Here is a 19,601-nt window from a genome sequence, read left to right as displayed (position 1 = left end):
TGCTCCTCGCGCCGCCCGCGCCGCGCAGGTCCCGCGCAGCAACCCCGAGCCTGGGGGGCGGCGCCCCAGCGTCCGCGGGCGCGTGAGAGGCGCCCGAGCAGGGCGGGCGCAAGGGGGCGGGGGCTCCCGGCTCCCCGGCGGACCCGGGAAGTTGTCCTTAAAAACAAATCTCGCCTGCCCGTGTGGAACGGCCGCCTCGCCCGCGCAGCATGTGGACCTGCGCGCCGGGTCCCCCAGGTGCTCGGCCGCCGCCGTCCCCACAGCCGCTCGGCGCAGCAGCCAGGCTCGCGGCTGGCACGGGAGCTGGAGCGGAAGCTGGAGCAACAGCGGGAGCCGGCGCCGGAGCAGGGGCAGGGGCAGGGGCAGGGGCAGGGGCGCGCTCTGCACCCGGGCCACTGCAGCCGCGCCGTCGCCGTGCGGAGGGCAGCCGCGGTCGCCCCGCGCTGCCGGCCAGACGCCAGGCTGCGGCGCGAGGGCTGCGCGCCTGCTGAGGAGTTAAGGCAGCGCTTCCCGCCCGCCCCACATGGCTTGTTACCTGGTCATCAGCTCGAGACACCTCAGCAATGGGCACTACCGGGGCATTAAAGGAGTCTTCCGAGGGCCTCTCTGCAAGAACGGATCTCCCTCTCCGGTAATGTGCGCGCTCACACACGCACACACACGCTCAGAATCCCTCAGAATCAGAGACGGAGAGATACAGTGAGTGGGTGGTGTGTTTCCCAGGCGCGAGTCTCTCCTGTTGGTATATTATGTCTGTTTACCCAGTTCATTGACAGTTGCACAGCAAAGGGTGTGTTTACGTGGGTATTTTCAGCAGAGTCCTGAGGACCTGAACTTCTCAGGATGCAGCTCTCTGCTGAGTGCGATTGACTGTAGAGCTGAGAAGGTGGCTCCTCTGGGCTGTAGGCAGCCAAAGGAGTCCTCTGATTAGGGTAGTGTGGAAAGTTTGGGTGGCACTTTATAATGTGCGTTTATGAAGTCATGTCTTGCTATTAGTTTTATTGACGTTACTTTCAGTAAATAAACTGCAAGGACTTTGTTTCTTATCCTTGGTAAAAGGAAAAAAAGGTATTGGTTGTCAAACCTTGATCAAATCTAAGGCTTAACAGTGTGGATACTTTAAGGGGAAAAGAAAAGGGTTCCTTTGTGAAAATCTAAATTGGATTGTTTTTGTATTATATGCAAATATGTCAACATGCAATTTGAATGGCATCGATTTAACTTTGTATACCATTCCATTTGGTTATTGTCTGACTTACCGAAGTACTTTTTTTTTTTTTTTTTTATAAAATACTTTGTTTCCGGAATCAAAGTCAGGTATATTATTGATTTATTCCTTAATACTATAAACTAATTTTTAGGGTGCAAATGTTTCAAGAAATTGCATGCATGTATGTATGTGTGTATACATCCATAGCTGGATGCATGTTTTAGACTATTAGTGACCAAGAATCTAAAGTTAATGAACAACTTTCCTCGTCTAATGTAGAAGACACTATTCTCAATCTGTTTGATATAAAAAGGAAAACCTTAATTAGCCTGTTTTGTTTGGTTCTTTCCACTATAGTGTAATACTTCGTTATGGTGAGTTATTCAGAACTGCAACATGTAACTTTGATTAAGCATTATATATGATTTGCATGACAAATCTAAAATCAGAAGGAAAATAAAATCAGAAAATATTACAAGTACTCTGAGATATCACTAGGATTCTTTATGACAGACTACTGTTTAACATGCTTATATGCACTGCCCCCAACTAAATAGTAACGAACCAGAAGTGCTACATGAAAAAAACAAAAACAAAAAACGCGGTTTGTATTATCCTTAGAATTAAGCTTACAGGGTCATCAAGGACGTGGGAAGTTGAAGTTGAGTGAAGCCCAAATTCTATCCTTCTGAGCAGCAGGTCTGCATTTTACCTATATCTACAGATTTTCAGGATTGGAATTTCCTCAGTCTCAGCAAACTGCTTACAATGTTTAACAATCCACAGTGTCAGGAGAATCTTCCTTATAGCAAGTTTAAATCCTTCAGATACCTGCCGAAGCTGATTTGCTCCTGTAAACTTGAGATTTTCTCATAGGTATTGTTTTCCAGCACTCTGATAATCTCTGTGGCTGTCTTCACAGCCATGTGGAAATCTCTGTTGGATAGTGTGTTATCATGTGTATGTTTTAATAATTCTTGAGGTGAAGGGAGAGATACTTCTCCATGACCAGGCTGGATTTAAGTTCATTAGAGTACAGTGCTAAGTTTTCAAAATCTCTGGAGTTTAGAGAGGACATTTTTGTCCCTCTGTCAGAAAGTGACCTTCCAGCATCCCTCTGGTCACTCGCCTAACTGGCCGCCATACCCATGCCACATGTGGATGTGTGGATGTGAATGTGAGGAGGAGGCCCACACCTGTAGGACAGGGTGTTTATTTACTACTGGTCTGAGTGTTACAAAGGTAGTAATCCATTTACTTTGTTATCAAGGCTCTACATGTAGAGCATTAGATAGTTCCTGCCAATATTTATACGTGTGGGTGTACTTAGATTGCTTACACATCATTTGAAGATACCCAGATTACTCTCTAAACGGATTTGATTTATCTTGTCTTTTTAAATATTTTACTATGGAATTTTCATGACTTTTTCATGGTTTGAATAGTTTTTCATATGAGGTGAGCCATATGGGAATAATTGATTTTCATTTATCCTCTGTCCTTGATAGGTTCTTAAGATGAAGCTTCCACAAGTTGAGATTCTCTTCCCATTGAATAACACATAGTCTTATTCCCTCACTTGACTTTCTGGTGTTCATGAATATTTATTTGCCTTTATTTATACAGATATGTGTATTGATATTCCGCAGTAAGTCCCGGTTGCATTCAGGTTGACGTAGATTTATTGATCTCACCTCTCATGATAAAGGTGAAGCTCACTGATCATGTAGTCACTGAATACTATCAACTGTTTTTCTTTAAAAAATGTACTCAAATTTAGTAAACACCTTTTCAAATTTAGTGCCCAAAATGGTCTAAACTTGGCCTCTGTATCAACAACTAATTCTACTCTGTAGGAATCAGCTTATCTACAACTGTAGTTTGTTTTAACCATCAGTTGATTTAAAGTTACTTTTTGTTGCCTTCTCCAATACTTCAACTTTGGTTCTTATCCTTTTAATCGAAGTGTCCTTTCTATTTTATAGTACATTTTTCAGTTTTAATAGAGCTGCTTAAAGTAGTACAGTCTTAATAGTCAATAAAACACAATTATTTAGGCTGAGGATTTAGCTCAGTAGCATAGGTGCTTGCCTGGTCCTGAGTTCGACCCTTGGTGTGAAAAAAACAAAAAACAAAAAACAAAACCCTAAAATCCCCACACAATTACTGAATAGCACTATTGTGTAGTCTTCTATAGATGGAAGAAAGGCTATACACAGTTCATTTTTTGATAGTTTCTCCTTTATAGTTCTTTTATAAATATATCTGAATAGTATAACTCTGACATTTCCCTGTCATATAGATATGCCTTCAGTTGTGAATTTAAAATATTTTTATAAATTTGCTATTCTTGAATCAATATCTATAAAATCTGAACAGGTGATATTAAACTAAAGGCTAATGAGCATATTTACATATATTTTTATTTCAAAAGTTTCATTTAGAAAATGTACTGAATCCTTTTAGGGCATCCTTGTAACAAATACTTCATTGGGTGCTGCAGAAATAAAGTATTTTGCCCCAAACCAGTACTCAAGTTAACTGAAAACCCTAGAGTGAAATCCCATTTTTATCTTTAAAGTAAAAACACAGAAATATCTTATCATTGCATCTCTATTCTTCATAGAGAGTGTGTATGGAAAATAGCACATTGTGTTTGCATCCTAATTAAAATGTAATTGATTTGAGATGGTTTCTTTTGCTTAAATCCAGAGACAGATTAAAAAATAGAAAAAAATTAGAGGGTATTGTGTATTCACTAATGCGAAATCTATACTTTAAAAAGTAAGTATATTTTACCATATTTTAGGATTTTTATCTCCTGCCCTTTCTCAAGTCTAAAATAATAAGACTGTATCCTGACTTTAAAAACCAGTAGGAGAGGTTCATAAACCCAAACACTATAAAAAGATAGCGGCAGATGTACACAGATACCTTGTTTTCTGTGATCAAATGTTATCTGTATTTTATATTTTAGTCTATCATCAAATATGTAATAGTAACACTTTGTTAAGAGTATTAAAGAAAAAAAATCTCGAGATTAATTCATTTTTTGTCAACTTTTAAGCTTTTCTATCACCATATCTGAACAGTAAAATAATACTTTGCCCTGTGTGGCCTCGAAAATGTGTTTGAGTTGATTCTTATTTTATGTCATCTAAACTATAATCTCAAGTTTACATTCACATGAGTATGTTTTGTTATAGTTTATTTATATATGCTCAATAGTAAGACTACCATTTAAAGTATATACTGATTAAACATTAATAATAATCATAGTTACGTATTTTATTTTATAGTTTACAAATTAGATGGTATTTTTTATGAAGTGCTATCTCTGAGAATTCTGTGGTTAGATATCTAGGAATATATGTTTTTGAGAATGCCTGTTATATTGATTTTTAATAGATTGCATGTGAAGGAAGTCTTGGGGTTGTCATCTGAGTCTTACAAAAGGGTCCTTGGATTTTTTTTTTTTTTTTAGTTTTAATGTTTAGTGATCTTGTCTCAATGACATATTTGACTAAATTACCTAAGAGAAGGAGGTGGTGTATAAACATATGAACAAGTCTTTTAAAGGACCAAAAAAATATTATAACATTATGGTCTCTTTAAATTGCAAATATGTATCCGTAAATGAAAGTTCTGACAAAGAAAAATTACTTGGGAGGTGCAGCACCTGGAGAGCTTTGCAGCGGGGAAGAGCTCAGAGACACTGGGCAGACTTGCCTTTCACAGGAGTCCTCTGCCTGTTGGATTCATGAATCCACATTGCTCTCTTCCTTATTGAAACTTCTGATACTTGGATCAGGAAAGTGAAGCTGCATTCCTAAAACATATTTTCTTTTTTATATCCTTTATCACATTAAGCGACCTTCTCCATTTTCTCCAACCCTTTTTTCTCCCTGCTAGTATGTGTGCTCCCTAGGGAGCATATACCTCCTAGGGGTTGAACGAATTTGTTTAATGAGACTTCAGAAACTTGCTGTAATTTGTGGATTTTGTTAGATTATGTGACATTTGTTTCAGAGTTAAAATTTGGTGGATCATGTTCCTTGACATGTGTTTCTTTGAGATAAAAACTTAAGATGAACTCTTAAAGTTCATGCTTTATAATTTGGAAATGAAATAAATACAAAGTATGTTGTCATGATGTGTGCACTAAGTGGGCATAGTTTTGCAGATAGAACTTAACTATTCCTAGTTTTAAAAGAATTAGTGTTGCTACTGAAATATTTGTTCTACAGCGTATATGCAGTAAATTCAGACAGCATTTTTCGTGCATTAAGAGTTACAGTTTGAAACTTCAGGAGGCTTAAGGCTTTGTTAGGATTGTGAAACAAGAATGGTGTATACCATATGTCAAATAACACCATCAAGTATATTTAAATAGGTTCGACCACAGTATATGTTGTCATTATAGTATACTCTGTAGTATATAGCTTTTTGTTTTGAAGAAAATAACTTGAGTAATGTAAATGTAACATAATGCTACCTTGCTTAAAAATATCTGGCTCTAGCAAACTTCAAAAAAAAAAAATACAGTTTTTCGTGAAATTTCACTTTACTGTTATAAAATAATGGCCCGTAGCGTTTTGTACATTTGCAAATGAGGCTTACTTAGCAGATAAAGCCTGTAAATAGAAATTAAGTATTTGGTATATTTTCATGAAAATATATAGTTATGATGATAATAATGCCAACCCTCAAATTATAATTACTCTTATTACTGAACTTGAAAGCAATTTTTTTGGAGACAGGTTTCACTGTGTAATCCAGAGTGGCCTTGAACTTGTTTATGCAGCCCAGGCTGACCTTGAACTCATGGTAGTCTTCCTGCCCCAACCTCCTGAGTGCTGGGTTTACAAGCATGTGCCACTATGCCTGGCATTTGAAAACAAATTTTATAAAGATGAATTACCCTTTAGTTTAGATAGGACTCTGAGTTGTAACTAGACAGTTTGGTTTGTTGAAGACAAAAAGTGAAAAATAATATATATATATATATATATATATATATATATATATATGTATTTTTTTCCTGACACACTACATCTTACCATGTAGTTTAGACTGAAGTTCAGTTCACTATGTACCAGGATGGCTTCAAACTCACAGTGATCCCCTTGCCTCAGCTTCCTGAGTGCTAAGTGCTGGGATTACAGGTGTGTACCATTACTACGCCTGATGAGAAATAATGGTATTGAAAATGGAAGATGATCTTAAATTTGCTTTCTAGAATTCACCAATGTTCTTAATTTTCCAAGAAAAGGTTTTCTGATAATATATCTTGAACTAAATTCATCTTTCATTCAATTTTGATACCTAAAATTAAACAAGTACTCCTGGAGAACCTTTGACATTGTTTTTCTTTTTCACTGAAAAGCTAACATTTTGTATTTCCTTTGGATGGTAGAAGCCAAGAGACAAGTCTGTGGTTATCAGAGTGCTGGAAACTGAGGTTGGCTTTTCAGACTACGTGCTGCGTCTCCTGTGCTTCTCTCCCATTCCCGGTCCAGCTCTCATTTATTTCTCATGATTCTCATTTATTAAAATGTATATTCAGTTGCTTTAACACATAAGCTTTCTTTCAGATGACTAAGGTTTGTTGTCAAAGCAAGTCAAGCTATGAATGAATAATAATCCAGTATAGAATGTCCAGATGCAGGCATGCCCTGCTGGGTTTTGTATTCAACAGTTTTGAGGATAATTCATGGAAAGTATTCATTTTATTTATTTCTATTCAGATATTATAAGAGCTTCTACTTTTGGCTTTAATAATTGGCAAATCACTTTTGACAAAATTTATTACCCTTTTCTGTGAGTGTGTGAAGCCAAACACGGTTTATTTTGAAGTGGATGCCGCCAGTTGGCTCTTTCTAAAACATAGTCTTCCTTCTTTTTCTTGCCGTCAGTCCTATTCCTTACCTTCAAATAACTCTCAAGTGTTTCAAAATCTTTTTCTGGTTTACACATAACTGTTGGCATAGGACTCCTGACTGCAGAGGCACTAGCTCTTGGAGTACTGTCGACCGCCCCCTAACCTCACTCGACCCTATTTGTCTTCCTTTCTACTCACCGTTCACCCTTGACCATCATCTGTCATCTCTAGCCCAGAACTCAGAGCTGCTCCACCTCTGCTCAGAGCAGGCTTGCAGGGCTCCTCTTCATGCTTTTCCACAGTTGTTACTCAGCACTGCTCCTGTCCTGACGAGGAGTCCTTCCCTGACCCCTTCTATCTGCCTGAGTTCTTCCTGGAGTGCCACTGCCCTGTGAATGATTGCATTCCCTAACATCTTCCTTGGCAGGCAAAGATATTTACATTTTCTTCTGTCAATAACATTCTAAACCGAAGATTACCACGAGACTCTTCTTTTCCGTGATGCAGAATGTGGTGGCTCCACACGTGTGACACTCCCTGTGGGTCTGCTTCATCTGAATGTAAGGAAACATGGGCATGATGATTACATTCATATCATCTCAGAAGTCTACAATCTTGGGTGATATTTGAGAGTCTTCATAATCCAGTGCTCATCTACATCTTTGGCTGGCTGTCTGCTTCTTCTTCTGTATGTTCCTGTGCCGTAGGTGTCCTGGTCTACTTAAGAGTCCTGTGGCTATGATTTAATGCCTTTGTACATACCATTCGTTCCCTTGGTGCAACCTCTGTTTAATGTTACTCAGCATTTGTGGGATGGTTGAATTGATTCATAAATGAATAAATGGATGGATGAATGCATAAGGCTGTGGAACATATAGCTAGATCCCTCATGGTTTGGGACATGGCCACTGGCACGTTGTACAAAACAATGCAGCTGATATGAGGAGTAGTGGAAACTTCCATGTAGCTGTTGACCTTCACGTTTATGTTACGCTTTAACAGCTGCTTAGAGTTAGGGAATGTATGACTGGGGTCAACTCCCAAGTCTTTTTATCTATATAATATTTTGAAGTTATGGAAATTTAAGGAAATCTCATGTGACTCGACTGAAAGACATTATCTTATATAAATACTAATTTTTATGTTTCTTTGTCCTAGGGAATATTATTCATAAATCTATTTTTCCTCACCTGCTATACTATTAAATTTTTATTATTATTTGCAGAACTGGGATTGAACCTAAGGCCTTTTCACATAGTTACATCCCAAACCATGATTATGATTAAGATTATGATTGAGACATGACTCAGGCGGGACTTGAACTTGCAGTCCTCCTGCCTCAGCCTTGCACAGTGCTAGGATGATAGGCATGAATCCTCATACCTGCCTGGGTTATTACTTTTGACCAAATATAGAAGGAGACTGTTACAGTAGGGGATTAAAAAGGAAGATTTTGAAGTGAAATGGACTAATTTCAAAATCTTGGGTTTGCTGTTAAGTAGCAATTTTATAACTTCCTATAAGTTTCCACTTTTTTCTAGTATGGAATTTTGAGCCAATGCATGGGTTTCATTGAGTAGCCAGTAAAAATTAGCAATTATTACTGGATTGTGTATGTTGATATGTGTGCATACATGCCTGATACTGCGATGTGGAAAATCTTTGAATTAATTTTACAAAAATTCATTTGGGATAATTTTCTTTCTCTTAATTTAATTATGCCAATAGAATATCATAGATTTCTATAAAACTTTAATTGGTATACGTATGTTCCATTTGGTCCTAATAGTATCTCTAGGAAGAAAGACTTTTTCCTAAAACTTTTTCATACTCAGAATCCTCTAGGCTACAGATTTGTCTTCTGATGAAATAAGTGGGCATTGTTTTCATGGTAATGATTCTCATTTTACTATCTACCAAGACCATTTGGCCACTTGCTTTCAGTATATTTAAATGCTTCCTAATTAGTCCATATTGCAGAGTGATTTATTTTCTATAAATGTTTCACAATAGCTGACAAAAGACCACGAGAGATTGAAGATTTATTTACATACAACAGAGTGAAATTTGTACATGTAGACAGCAGCCTCTGAAAAATGAATTAAAAATTAAGAAATTAACCAAGGGGCTGGGAATTTAGTTCAGCGGGGGTTGGGGATTTAGCTCAGCAGCATAAGCACCTGCCTTGCAAGCAGGCAGTCCTGAGTTTGATCCCAGTACCAATTAAAAAAAAAAAAAAAAAAAAAAAAGAACTTAACCATTCTCTCGGTATTTAAGAGAGTAAGATTGAGCAGTACTTGGGTAGTAAGGGGGGAAAAACAGTGACGCATATTTCTGCCTTTTCTTTTTCACTGAGAGACAGCAACTCCCTGATCAGTAGCCCCTGCAGGACTTGAGAAAAACCTGGGAGCTTGTGTAATTGCCAGTGTTCTCTAGCTTCCTGCCGAGCCGCACGTCTTCCAGCAACACTGTTAGCACTTATCCTTTCTTGGGTCAGGCAGGATATGGTGATTGTTCATGGGATCAATTTGGACTTCTTCTAAATATTGATTTGTATCTAGAACTTTTCTGGGGTACTCAGAGAGATAGTAACACCCTCAAGAGTGGAGACCACCTAGATGTACTGTGTGGTCATTTTCTTAACGCAAACCAGGTTTTGTTATGTTAACAGATGTCCCTTTGAATATTTGGAGATGTTGGATAATTTTTCATGGATAGTCATAGAGCACTGGAGCTTTTGTGTGAACAGACAATCCCATGCATGTATTAGTTGTGTTTACGTTCTTGGTAAGATGATAAACTTAAAAAAACATTACGATATGTTTAGAATGCTGTCCACAAGTCTAAGTACTGTTGAGTTTGTTCCAGATGTTCCTCATTATTACCATCTGTAATTCTTATCTGCAAGGAAACTTCAGAACATCAAAATCACATCATTTTATAGGCCTGCTTTGACTCTGTTTTAAAATTTATTTAGTCTTTGATTTGGAGATTTGCAAATTTCTGGGGCAAATTATTGGTTTCAAACAAAAAGGGTGATAATAAAGTAATAATTACAATTGTACAATTGTACAGTTGTTTCAAAATGTTCTATGGTAGATACAATGGCATCTAAATAAAAATTTTATTTACTGTATTGAAGAATAACAAGATATAAATAGCCACATATCATAAATGTAGGTTTATTTATTTATTTATTTTTTTGTTGTTGTCTTTTGATCATTTCCCGTGTTTTTGTTTGTTTTTTGAGACACGGTCTCACTATGTACTTCAGGCTGGCCTTGAACTCACTGTGCAGCCCAGACTGGCCTGAAACTCCTGGTGATCCTCTTGCCTCCTGAGTGCTGAGATTATAATCTGTGTCACTGCACCCAGCAGACAGGTCTCTCTTTGTAGCCCAGGCTGGCCTTGAACTCCTGGCAGTCTCTCTGTGTCAGTCTCCTGAGGGCTGGGATTACAGCCCTGGGCCACCGTGCTGTGCTGTGTACGGATTTTTAATACTCCATTACAGGTCACTGGAAGCCTGATATCCCCATCCCAAAGGCAACCACTGACATAACACAATAGATTGTGTGAGTTTTCCAAAAAGTCACATAAATTTGCAACTCAACTGACTGCCCACTATTGAATAAAAGCTCTTAGTTTTGGGTAGAGGTGGTTAACTAACTGGCGAGAATTTTCATTTTGACTGAAGGAAGTGACCTCACTATTTGAAACAAGAGAATACTGATCAGGTAAGAATTTTAAGCTAATAAAATATACAGGTCACATCGAGGATATGTCTGTGTACTATTTCATTGTAATTTGCCTAATATTTATTGCATGCTAAAATGTAAAGATCTAAAAGCATCTGTAGACATTGAAGTTTTTTGCAAATCATTGAGAACAGCTTTGTTGTGTTTTCCTTATTTGAAAGGGGAGGTGAATTGTGTGCTTAGTGGCAAGATATTAATAAGTGATTAAGACAAAAATACCTCTAGCTTGGACCTCTCATAAAAATGAAATTTACTTGCAAATGATAAATAAACATTATTAGAAAGTTGTTACAATTTTGCAGGGATGCAGAAAAACAACTTTGCATTACCATGGAAACAGGATTATTGTCAAAAAGATTATAAAGAACAGCTAACATTTTTATCAATTCTAATTTAAGTGAATTTATATTTAAAGAATGGCTCACCTATGCTGTTGTTTTCAAGTGACTTGTCCCCAGGGAAAATCACGTTGAAACGTGATGGCCCTTTTATAAGGGTTTTGGGGGTGGGGTCTTTAAGAAGAGGTCCTGTTATTAATTCCTTTATGGAATTATTATTCCTTTATGGTCCTTAATTCCTTTCTGGAGGGAGTGCATCTCATTCTTGGAGACAGCAAGGTGGGTTGTCATGAGCAAGACCTCTCAAGCTTTGCTTCTTTGCGTGTTTAAACTTGTTCTTCTGCCTTATTCGCCCAGTTGAGGAAACCCGTATCCCTCACCAGAACCCTACAAGATGTGGATGCAGAGTCTCAGGATTTCTGGTCTCTAGAATTGTGATCTAGTATAAGATTCTATTCTTCATATATACACCAGTCTAGAAACTGTGATATAGTAATAGAAAGTGGACAAAGACAATGTGTTTTAAATCTAGTTTAATGCTTCTCTTCTCAAATTCATGTTTCATAGAATATATTCATAGCTTCTATATCATCTTGCTGGGAGAATCCTTGATGACAATCACTGGTGATTTGCTTACTTATCATTGTAGAGGGTAGATTGTGAAATTGTGTTTTAAAGGAAAAGTAATAAAAGTAGACCTTTGTTCCTTCCAGGAGAACGTTTGTTTGCTGAGAATTTGATTTTTTATTTTTCAAAGTCACATTCCTTTCCATTCTCTATGATCATCCAGATGTGCCCCTGAATGTGACTAAGAAAACCCATTGTGTACAGGAAATAGAACAAGTTAAAAAAATATCAGTAGGCAGAAATGATAATTGGCATAAAATATTCATAGGGCATGATCTTGGATAGATTTGTATAATATAGAAATATCACTTAATCTAATGGTCTTAAACTCAATTTACAGTAACTGGAATACAACGTGTGATCTGATTATATGACAAAATTTCACACTATGAAGTTCTGAATTCTTCATTGAGTCATGAATGTAAGCATAGCCACAGGATTCAATTTCTGTTCTTGATGAGTGCTGTGTTTCATGAGGTGTGGAAATAACTGCAACCTGAAAATTTCTTATTACTTTATTTGGAAACAACTCACTAATGTTTGACTACTATTTTCCAGTTCTTTAAAGAGCTGTAATGTTTGTATGCAAAGGTAATTCTAGGAGTCAAGCAACATAGGCACAAGCAGCCTACATTGTATGGAAGCGGGAGGAAGACTTTAAGTGGTGAAACGTACCTCTGTTTTTTCTTGCCTGATCAGGGGTGTGTATTTGGCATAAGCTCTGGAGATTCTAATCTGAGTACCAATTGCGTGGACTCTGCACTTTCCAAAACAGTTAAAATGTATGCAGTGAGTAACTCAATTAGAAATCTGATTTATTCCCAGTATTTTTATCATTAGGCCTTGATTTATATTAATTTCCCTCTGTTTGTAGTTTTCATGGAGTTAGGTTAACTTTGGCATTTCAGCTGTCAGGGGCACCTGTGTGGCTATACCTGGGGAAGTGTATGAAATCTTCCTCTGAGAGCAGAGGCCAAGGACAAGACGTGGGAACTAGCCAGCATGCAGGGTGAAAAATAGCTAAAACGTATGGTTTTGGGAGAGCCAGTGATTTCTCATATTAAAAGTAGAAGAAAATTAGTCGAAGAGGCATTTATTCATTCATTAATACTATAGTCACGTCTGATAAAGGCTTACTATGTGCCGAGTACTTACTGGCTATGGGGCAGAACTGAAACATAAATCACAGTAGAGGAAGATAAATTTCCTGTTAAGCAAGTCATTTTGGAAACTGATGCTATCTTCAAGCTTTAGTAAGTGACCAAATGCGTTTGGAAAGAATTGGAAAACAAAGTCCCCAAACAGGGTCAAGAATGAGATCACACTTCCTCTTGTTGGAGAGCAGTTGGCTCATGGTGCTGGGTGCTTAGGTCTGATTTTAAAATTAATTTAGGGTTCTAAACTTGGATGTGTAGGCTTTTCAATTTGTCCTTTTGGTTTTGTGTTTAGCATTTTCTTAGAATTTTTTGTTTCTTAAACTTCATCTGATTGCACAAAAGCTGCTAAAGGTACAGTTTCTAGTATGGCTGTTGGTCTGGCTGTGGGTATAGCTTAGGGGCCAGAAAGTATGATCAGCTGAGGAAGAAAGGGAAGTAATAGATGCCAAACCCAAGAGAAAGTATGTTAGTCAGATTTTCTTCACAGTGACAAATACCTGAGACTAAGGAGTAAAGACTCATTTGAGCACATGGTTTTAGAGGTTATAGTCCATGGTAATTTGGCTTCATTGCTTCAGTCTTGAAGTGAGTCAGAACATCATAGTAGAAGAGTGTGGCAGGGGAAAACAGTCCACTTCATGGCATTAAGGAAGCAGAGATCCAAGAGTGAAGAAGGAGGAGCATATGACAAAATGTACCCTTCAGAGGCATGTCCCTGTGACCACCTTCATCCATTGAAGAAATGTGAACCTCCTGCTCCTGTCACCTCTCTAGGTGCAACCTCTGAAATTGGTAGCATTGTAGGATAAATTTGCAACACATGAGTCTTTGGGGGACATTTCACAATTAGACCTTAACATAAAGTGTTAGAGCACTGGACTGGGTTCATGGACTGTAATGGCTTATTGTCTCCTTTTGCATGGAGGTCTGCCTGTGGGGTGTCTGGTCAGGAGCAGTTGGACACTGTCCATAGAGGAGATCCTGTCTCTACTCTTCTATTCCTCGTGGTTAATTTAGAGGCTATTAAATAAAACCATACATAAGAAATGACTTTTTATCTTGCTAGTTTTTACTCTTCAGTGTGAATCAAGGATCTGGAATGGTTTCTATTAACCTGACATCTCTGGTATGAGACCCTTGAAAGAAGAGGAGAGAGACTTTACAAGACATAATGCGAGTATTTGGAGGGAGTCGTGTAGATGAAGTTTAATACAATGTTCTCCTTTGGAGGGGATGTAGAGCACTGGAAAGTGTGGGGACCACAAAAAGGAAGCTCCTGACAGAAAGATGAGAGATTGGAGGACCCTGCCCAGAGGAGCTCTGTGCTACTCTTCTCCAAAGATAGACACCTGTCCCTGAAGAAACTCTCAGGTTAATTATGGCTCTGCTTCAAAGCTGGTGGAGTTCAGAGCCGAAGTTTTCAGAAGCCAGTTGTGGCCCTCACTACATACTGGGCGTTGTACCAGGTGCTGGTGGTAGGAAAGCCAACATGGCAGGCGTGGTGTCTGGATGGATGGAAATCACAGGCAGGAATAAAGATACCTAGTAAGTTTTTATTTAGTAGAGCTCTATAAATATACAAATTCTTCTGAAGAAAAAGTAACTAATACCAAGGAAAGATAATTCTATCTTGTAGAATTGCAGACTTCTCAGAGTAGCATTCATTCATCTGAGAAATGAAGGATGAGAGGGAAATACTTAGAAGGGAGCTAGTTAGATGATACCACTGTGGTCCATGCACACCCATCCTCATAGCAGTGTGATTCACAATAGCTAAGTCTTGGGAGCAGTGTATGTGTCCCTCACAGTGAATGGATAAAGAAAATGCGGTGTTCACACACAGTGAAGTGCTACTCTGTCATACAGCAGGATAAACTTGGATTGTTTGTAGGAAAATGGATATACCTTGAGACAGTAACATTAAGTGAAGTAAGTCAGACCATAAGCATAAATATCTCTTATGTGAAAAACTCAGTATATAAATAAAGAGCAAAATAAAAGACAAGAGGAAAAAAGAAAAAAAGTTGCTGTAATCCAGCATGGAGAATGCGTCCAAGAGTGTACCCTGATTTAGAATAATTGTCTTAAATGTTGTATATGTTTTCTTTTTTGGCCTGTTACTTTGCCTGTTAACTTGTTTGTATGATAATTAATTTTATAAGTATTTAAAAGATGAAGGAATCTGATGCTGGTAAAAAAAAAAGAGGGAATGGAGAGAGAGGGGAAAAGAAGAACTGAGCTGTGTTAGGTGCAGGTGCGAGTTCTGCACAGTAAATGTAACCGTTATGTGCTGCAGACATCCTAATTAAAAACTGAAACAGTGAGAGGGGTTATCCCAGCACACAGCCTTGAAGAAGGGGTCAGCTGCTACTGCAGACCCAGGGTGTGGGGTGAGCCCAGGGTCCGAGGGCTGTAAGTGAAGGCAGGGCTGGCAGGGGAAGGCCAACCATGCTGAAAGGACCAAGCGTGCTGTGTAACCAAGAAGTAGCTAAATCATCTCGGGAGGGTGGACTCCGGGCTTTAAATCCTACTGCAGAACTAAGCTTCATTTTCACAGTGTTGGTTCTTCCTATCCATGAGCAAGGGATGTCTTTCCATTTTACTCTTCAGTACTTCAGTACTCCTCAGCACTTGGGTATACTTCATATCACTTCAGTATCCTTTTTCAGAGCACTGTACTTTTCGACTTGTCATAGCTAAATCTTGGAAACAACCCAAATGCCCATCAATTGAGGAGTGGATAAAAAAGATGTAGTCTTTGTATACAATGGAGTACTACTCAGTTATAAAGAAGGAAAAACTTGAGGCTTTTGTAGTAAATGGACGCAACTTGAGACCATATTCATAAATGAAATAAATCAGACTCACATATGTAAACATTGTATTGTCCCCTAGCGTACAAAACTGAAAGTAAGTAAAATCCAAAATGTTCCATAGCTGTTGTGAAAGTGAAAGGGGAAGTAAGTGTTCAAAAGGTAAGAACAACTAGCAAGAGGGAAAAAAGAAAATAATATATATATATATATATATATATATACACACACACACACTATATATATATACACACTATATATATATATATATACACACACTAGATAGATAAATATACTACTAATCTCTGTTCATCAAAAAGAATAGTTTGTGCTTGTATTATTCATCATTTTTGCATTTCTGTATCTTATAATCTGAGCAACTACTTTGAAGACAACAATAAGCAATATATTAACCATTTTTAATTTTCTATTATTTTCTTTTGAAATTCTTCATCATTTTCATTCTTTCATTTTGAAATAAAAAAAGATAAGAACTAAGTGCCATCCCTGTGTTGCTCTGACAATTATTCTAGTTACTTTCTGGCAGTTGTGCCAGGTGAAAGAGGGAGTCATGATTTTTTTGTTACTGTTCTAAAAATATCACAAGCAATTTATAAAACAAGGAAACAAGAGTTCCAAAGTTGAATCCTTGATCAAATTACTTATATAGTAAGTTTGTGATAATCTGTTTGTTGTTAAGAGAGACAGGAAGTTCACTTTATAGAACTCTTTTCAGCTGCACCATAGTCTTCTGGGTTCCCTTTCATAGTTATGGGCCATCCTTTACTGAAATGCGACGATTTGGTGTAAGCTTTGTTTTATGCGTTAACCAGCTCCCCTTCCCCTCCAGTTACAAAGTGGGAGTATGAAGCCTGTGTCTCCCAGTATCAGGAATACCCAAGCGCTGAGGAGTATTGGTTTAAGAGTCTTCGCTGCATGGAGTGAACCTCCCAGCCTGTTTAAATACTGATGGAGCTATTGTAGGAAAGAGTGAGGCAGTGAAAGGTAAGCGCTTAGCAGAGTGTCTGGCCTGGGAAAGGTGGCCACGAGTTACTTCTGCGACAGTCCACAGGCTCTTTAAGTCTGTGGTACTGAGTAGGAGAGAGGAACGCTTCAACAGTTGGTGAATAGTTGAAATTGTTCTTTTGCATGGCCCTGGGAGACTGCTTTTTATTGTAGTTGAGTTTTATTGGGAAGAAAAGCACAGGCATGGGGACCAGTTAGCATTCTCTTTAACACAATTGTTGCAAATAGCATCCCAGTGTTTTCACAGTTCTTAAAATGAAAACACTCAGTGTGCCCTCCTTTCCTGTTACAGCTTTAATTCAAAGCCACGATACATTTGAAGTGGCTTTTCTGCTTTTCTTGGTGTTTTTATCAGAGCAAATTGAGTGAAGTAGATGAGTTGTTATTATGCTCTTGCTGCTGTGTGGAAGGATTTTTTTCTTCCTTTCTATAGGGATAGATATTTAATCTAAAACTGTCATCTTTGTACTGGTAGGAATCTACACTTATAACTGGGCCCAAATGTCTTCCACTGCTTTCGGAAATTCTAATCAACAGTCAGCACGCCTTCTAACGTTCTTTCTTCTCGCCACAAAAATCTTCTTGCAGTGGGAAATTATTTGAAAAAAGGAAATAATATCTGACTCAGGGCTGTCTATGTTACACATATGTATCCCCACTGAGCAAATATTGAAATTGATGTGCAAATAAGAGCTTGGAAAAGATACGTTCTGTTCTTTGCACCTAAGAAAGTATTTAATCAATGTGTACCATTTGCCACTTTCTGTTGCAAAAGCATTTGTATCATTGTCTAGTCAGGATAAGGAAATCTGACAGAATGCAATTACAAATGTGTTGGAAGCCCTGCAGGAGAGAGGAGCACAAGATGCTATTACCCAGAGTAACTGCTGGGGACCCACTGCTGTCATGGCACCAGAGAATGGAAGGGAAACATGGTATTGCCGAGGGTCTCCAGCATCCACACTAGTGGTGATGATAATGCTGGGACTCTGGCTTCTGGAACCACAGTGCTGCATTTCATAGGCTGTAAGAGCTCACAGACCTGCAGAAGCCCTCAGTCCTGCTAGTGCTGCTGCACTTGCTGCCCAAGCTGCCAGCTGCAGCCACAGTTGTGCTGCTATTGCAGAGGCCCCCAAAAGTCAGTGCTGCCATCAGACCTTGAACTCCTGAGGGTTAAGATGCTGAAACACCTGCAGCCGTGAGGAGAAGCCAGACAGTCCTGGCTGTTACCTTCTGACTTCCTTGTCTCCCCCTGCCCCAGTGCTTTCCATTGCTGACCTAACCGGAAACCAGTTGGCAAGGGACTGTGGAATATGCACTTCTCAGGCATCTAGCCAGGAGTTTACAGGCTTCTAGCTCCAGAGGAGAATGGGAAAGGTGAGAAGAGGACTGATTACAAGCAGACAAATACTCAGCACTGCATTTATACCATTACTATAAGGTTGCAGACCCTTAGAGGGGGGGATATTAATGAAAGATTTTTTTGTTACATGTACTTTTTGTTACATAGCTATAGAAATCTGATGGATGGGTAGACATATTTATGCTCAACCTAAGCCTCATATATTAGTTTTCTATTGCTACAAAAACAAATTAGCATAAACAGTGATTTAAAACAAGATACATTCATTATATACTAGTTCTTCAGGCCAGGAATCTCATAGAGGTCTCAGTGGGCTAAAGTCAAGATACAGGCAGAGATGCCTTCCTTTCCAGAGGCTGCCTTCCTCGTCTTATGGCTCCATTTTCAAAGCCTGCAAGTTCTCCTTGTGTGACCAGAGTGGGTCCACCTGAGTAACACTGGTGACCTCCCTGTCACAAGGTACTTAACACTTACCCACATCTGCAGGGTTCCTTTGACATGGATGATAGTATCAGCAGGTTCTGAGAATTAGATATAGCTGTCTGTGTTAGTGGTTATTCTTTAGACCCTCGCTTAGACTTTTAGATTCATAGGCAGATGTAGTTATTCTCTGGTTATTTTCTCTTATATATACTTTAAACACATGATATCAAAACTAAATTAATATTCCATTAAATGTTTTTCTCCCTTGGTTGAGACATTGCCTTTATTCATAAGCTGAGATGAAACGTCAAAGAGTGTCTTGTAATTCCTCCACAGGTAATAAATCTGCCAATTTCCACCCTTAAGTACCCCCCTGCATCTTTCTTACCATGTCTGTGTCCTCTTAATGAATGCAAACATGTTCTTTAAAAGAAAATCCTCTCAGATTAATGGGGCCCGGCACGTACTAGTTGGTGGAGCTACTGGTGTGTATGAAATGCTCATATTGTCTGTCTCAGTATAATTTAGAGTGGCAGAGAAAATGCACATTTATAAATGCACACATACTAAATGTCCAGGTCTGACCTTCTGATCATGTATCCATGGCTCAGTTTTCAAATCCTGCAGGTTAAGATTTATGCATATTCTAGAGAGTGGATAAGCTGGCTGATTTAAATGCAATCAGAGAGAATACTTTCTTTATGCTTCACTTTTTCTTAAATCTAGAGTAAAAAGATAGAAAATAAGACTGATGAATTCATGACAGATATGGCAATTCAGTTACTTTCAGTAAAATCAAGTAAGAATAGCCTTCGGAGCTCATTTCCATCATTGTTGGGGTTATAGTGCAGATCGAAGCCCTAAATTGGAGTTCATGAATCAGAATGACTTGGTGGGTGCTAGGATACATATTTTAAATGAGCAGCTCATGAATTTTTCGTGCACCTTTACATTGTGAAGTTATTACACCTAAGTCCACTCACTGTACCTCTTTATCTCACTGAGGCT

General features: G+C 38.5%; 1 protein-coding gene across 1 annotated transcript in view; it reads left to right on the top strand.

Annotated features, from left to right (window-relative positions):
• The first annotated feature begins 385 nt into the window (after positions 1-385).
• The window catches only part of Znf804b (zinc finger protein 804B), a 516,344-nt gene continuing 497,128 nt past the window's right edge, over positions 386-19,601 (top strand). Inside the window, exon 1 of the mRNA XM_063243160.1 lies at positions 386-631. Coding sequence (XP_063099230.1) covers positions 524-631 — 108 coding nt within the window. The 5' untranslated portion in view covers positions 386-523. The remainder of the gene's footprint in view (positions 632-19,601) is intronic.

The sequence above is a fragment of the Cavia porcellus genome, unplaced genomic scaffold (assembly GCF_034190915.1).
Source record: "Cavia porcellus strain 051 isolate PalLab524CR breed Dunkin Hartley unplaced genomic scaffold, mCavPor4.1 scaffold_2, whole genome shotgun sequence".
NCBI lineage: Eukaryota > Metazoa > Chordata > Mammalia > Rodentia > Caviidae > Cavia > Cavia porcellus.
The sequence above is the reverse complement of the archived record's forward strand: the minus strand, read 5'-3'. Positions and strand labels throughout refer to the sequence as shown.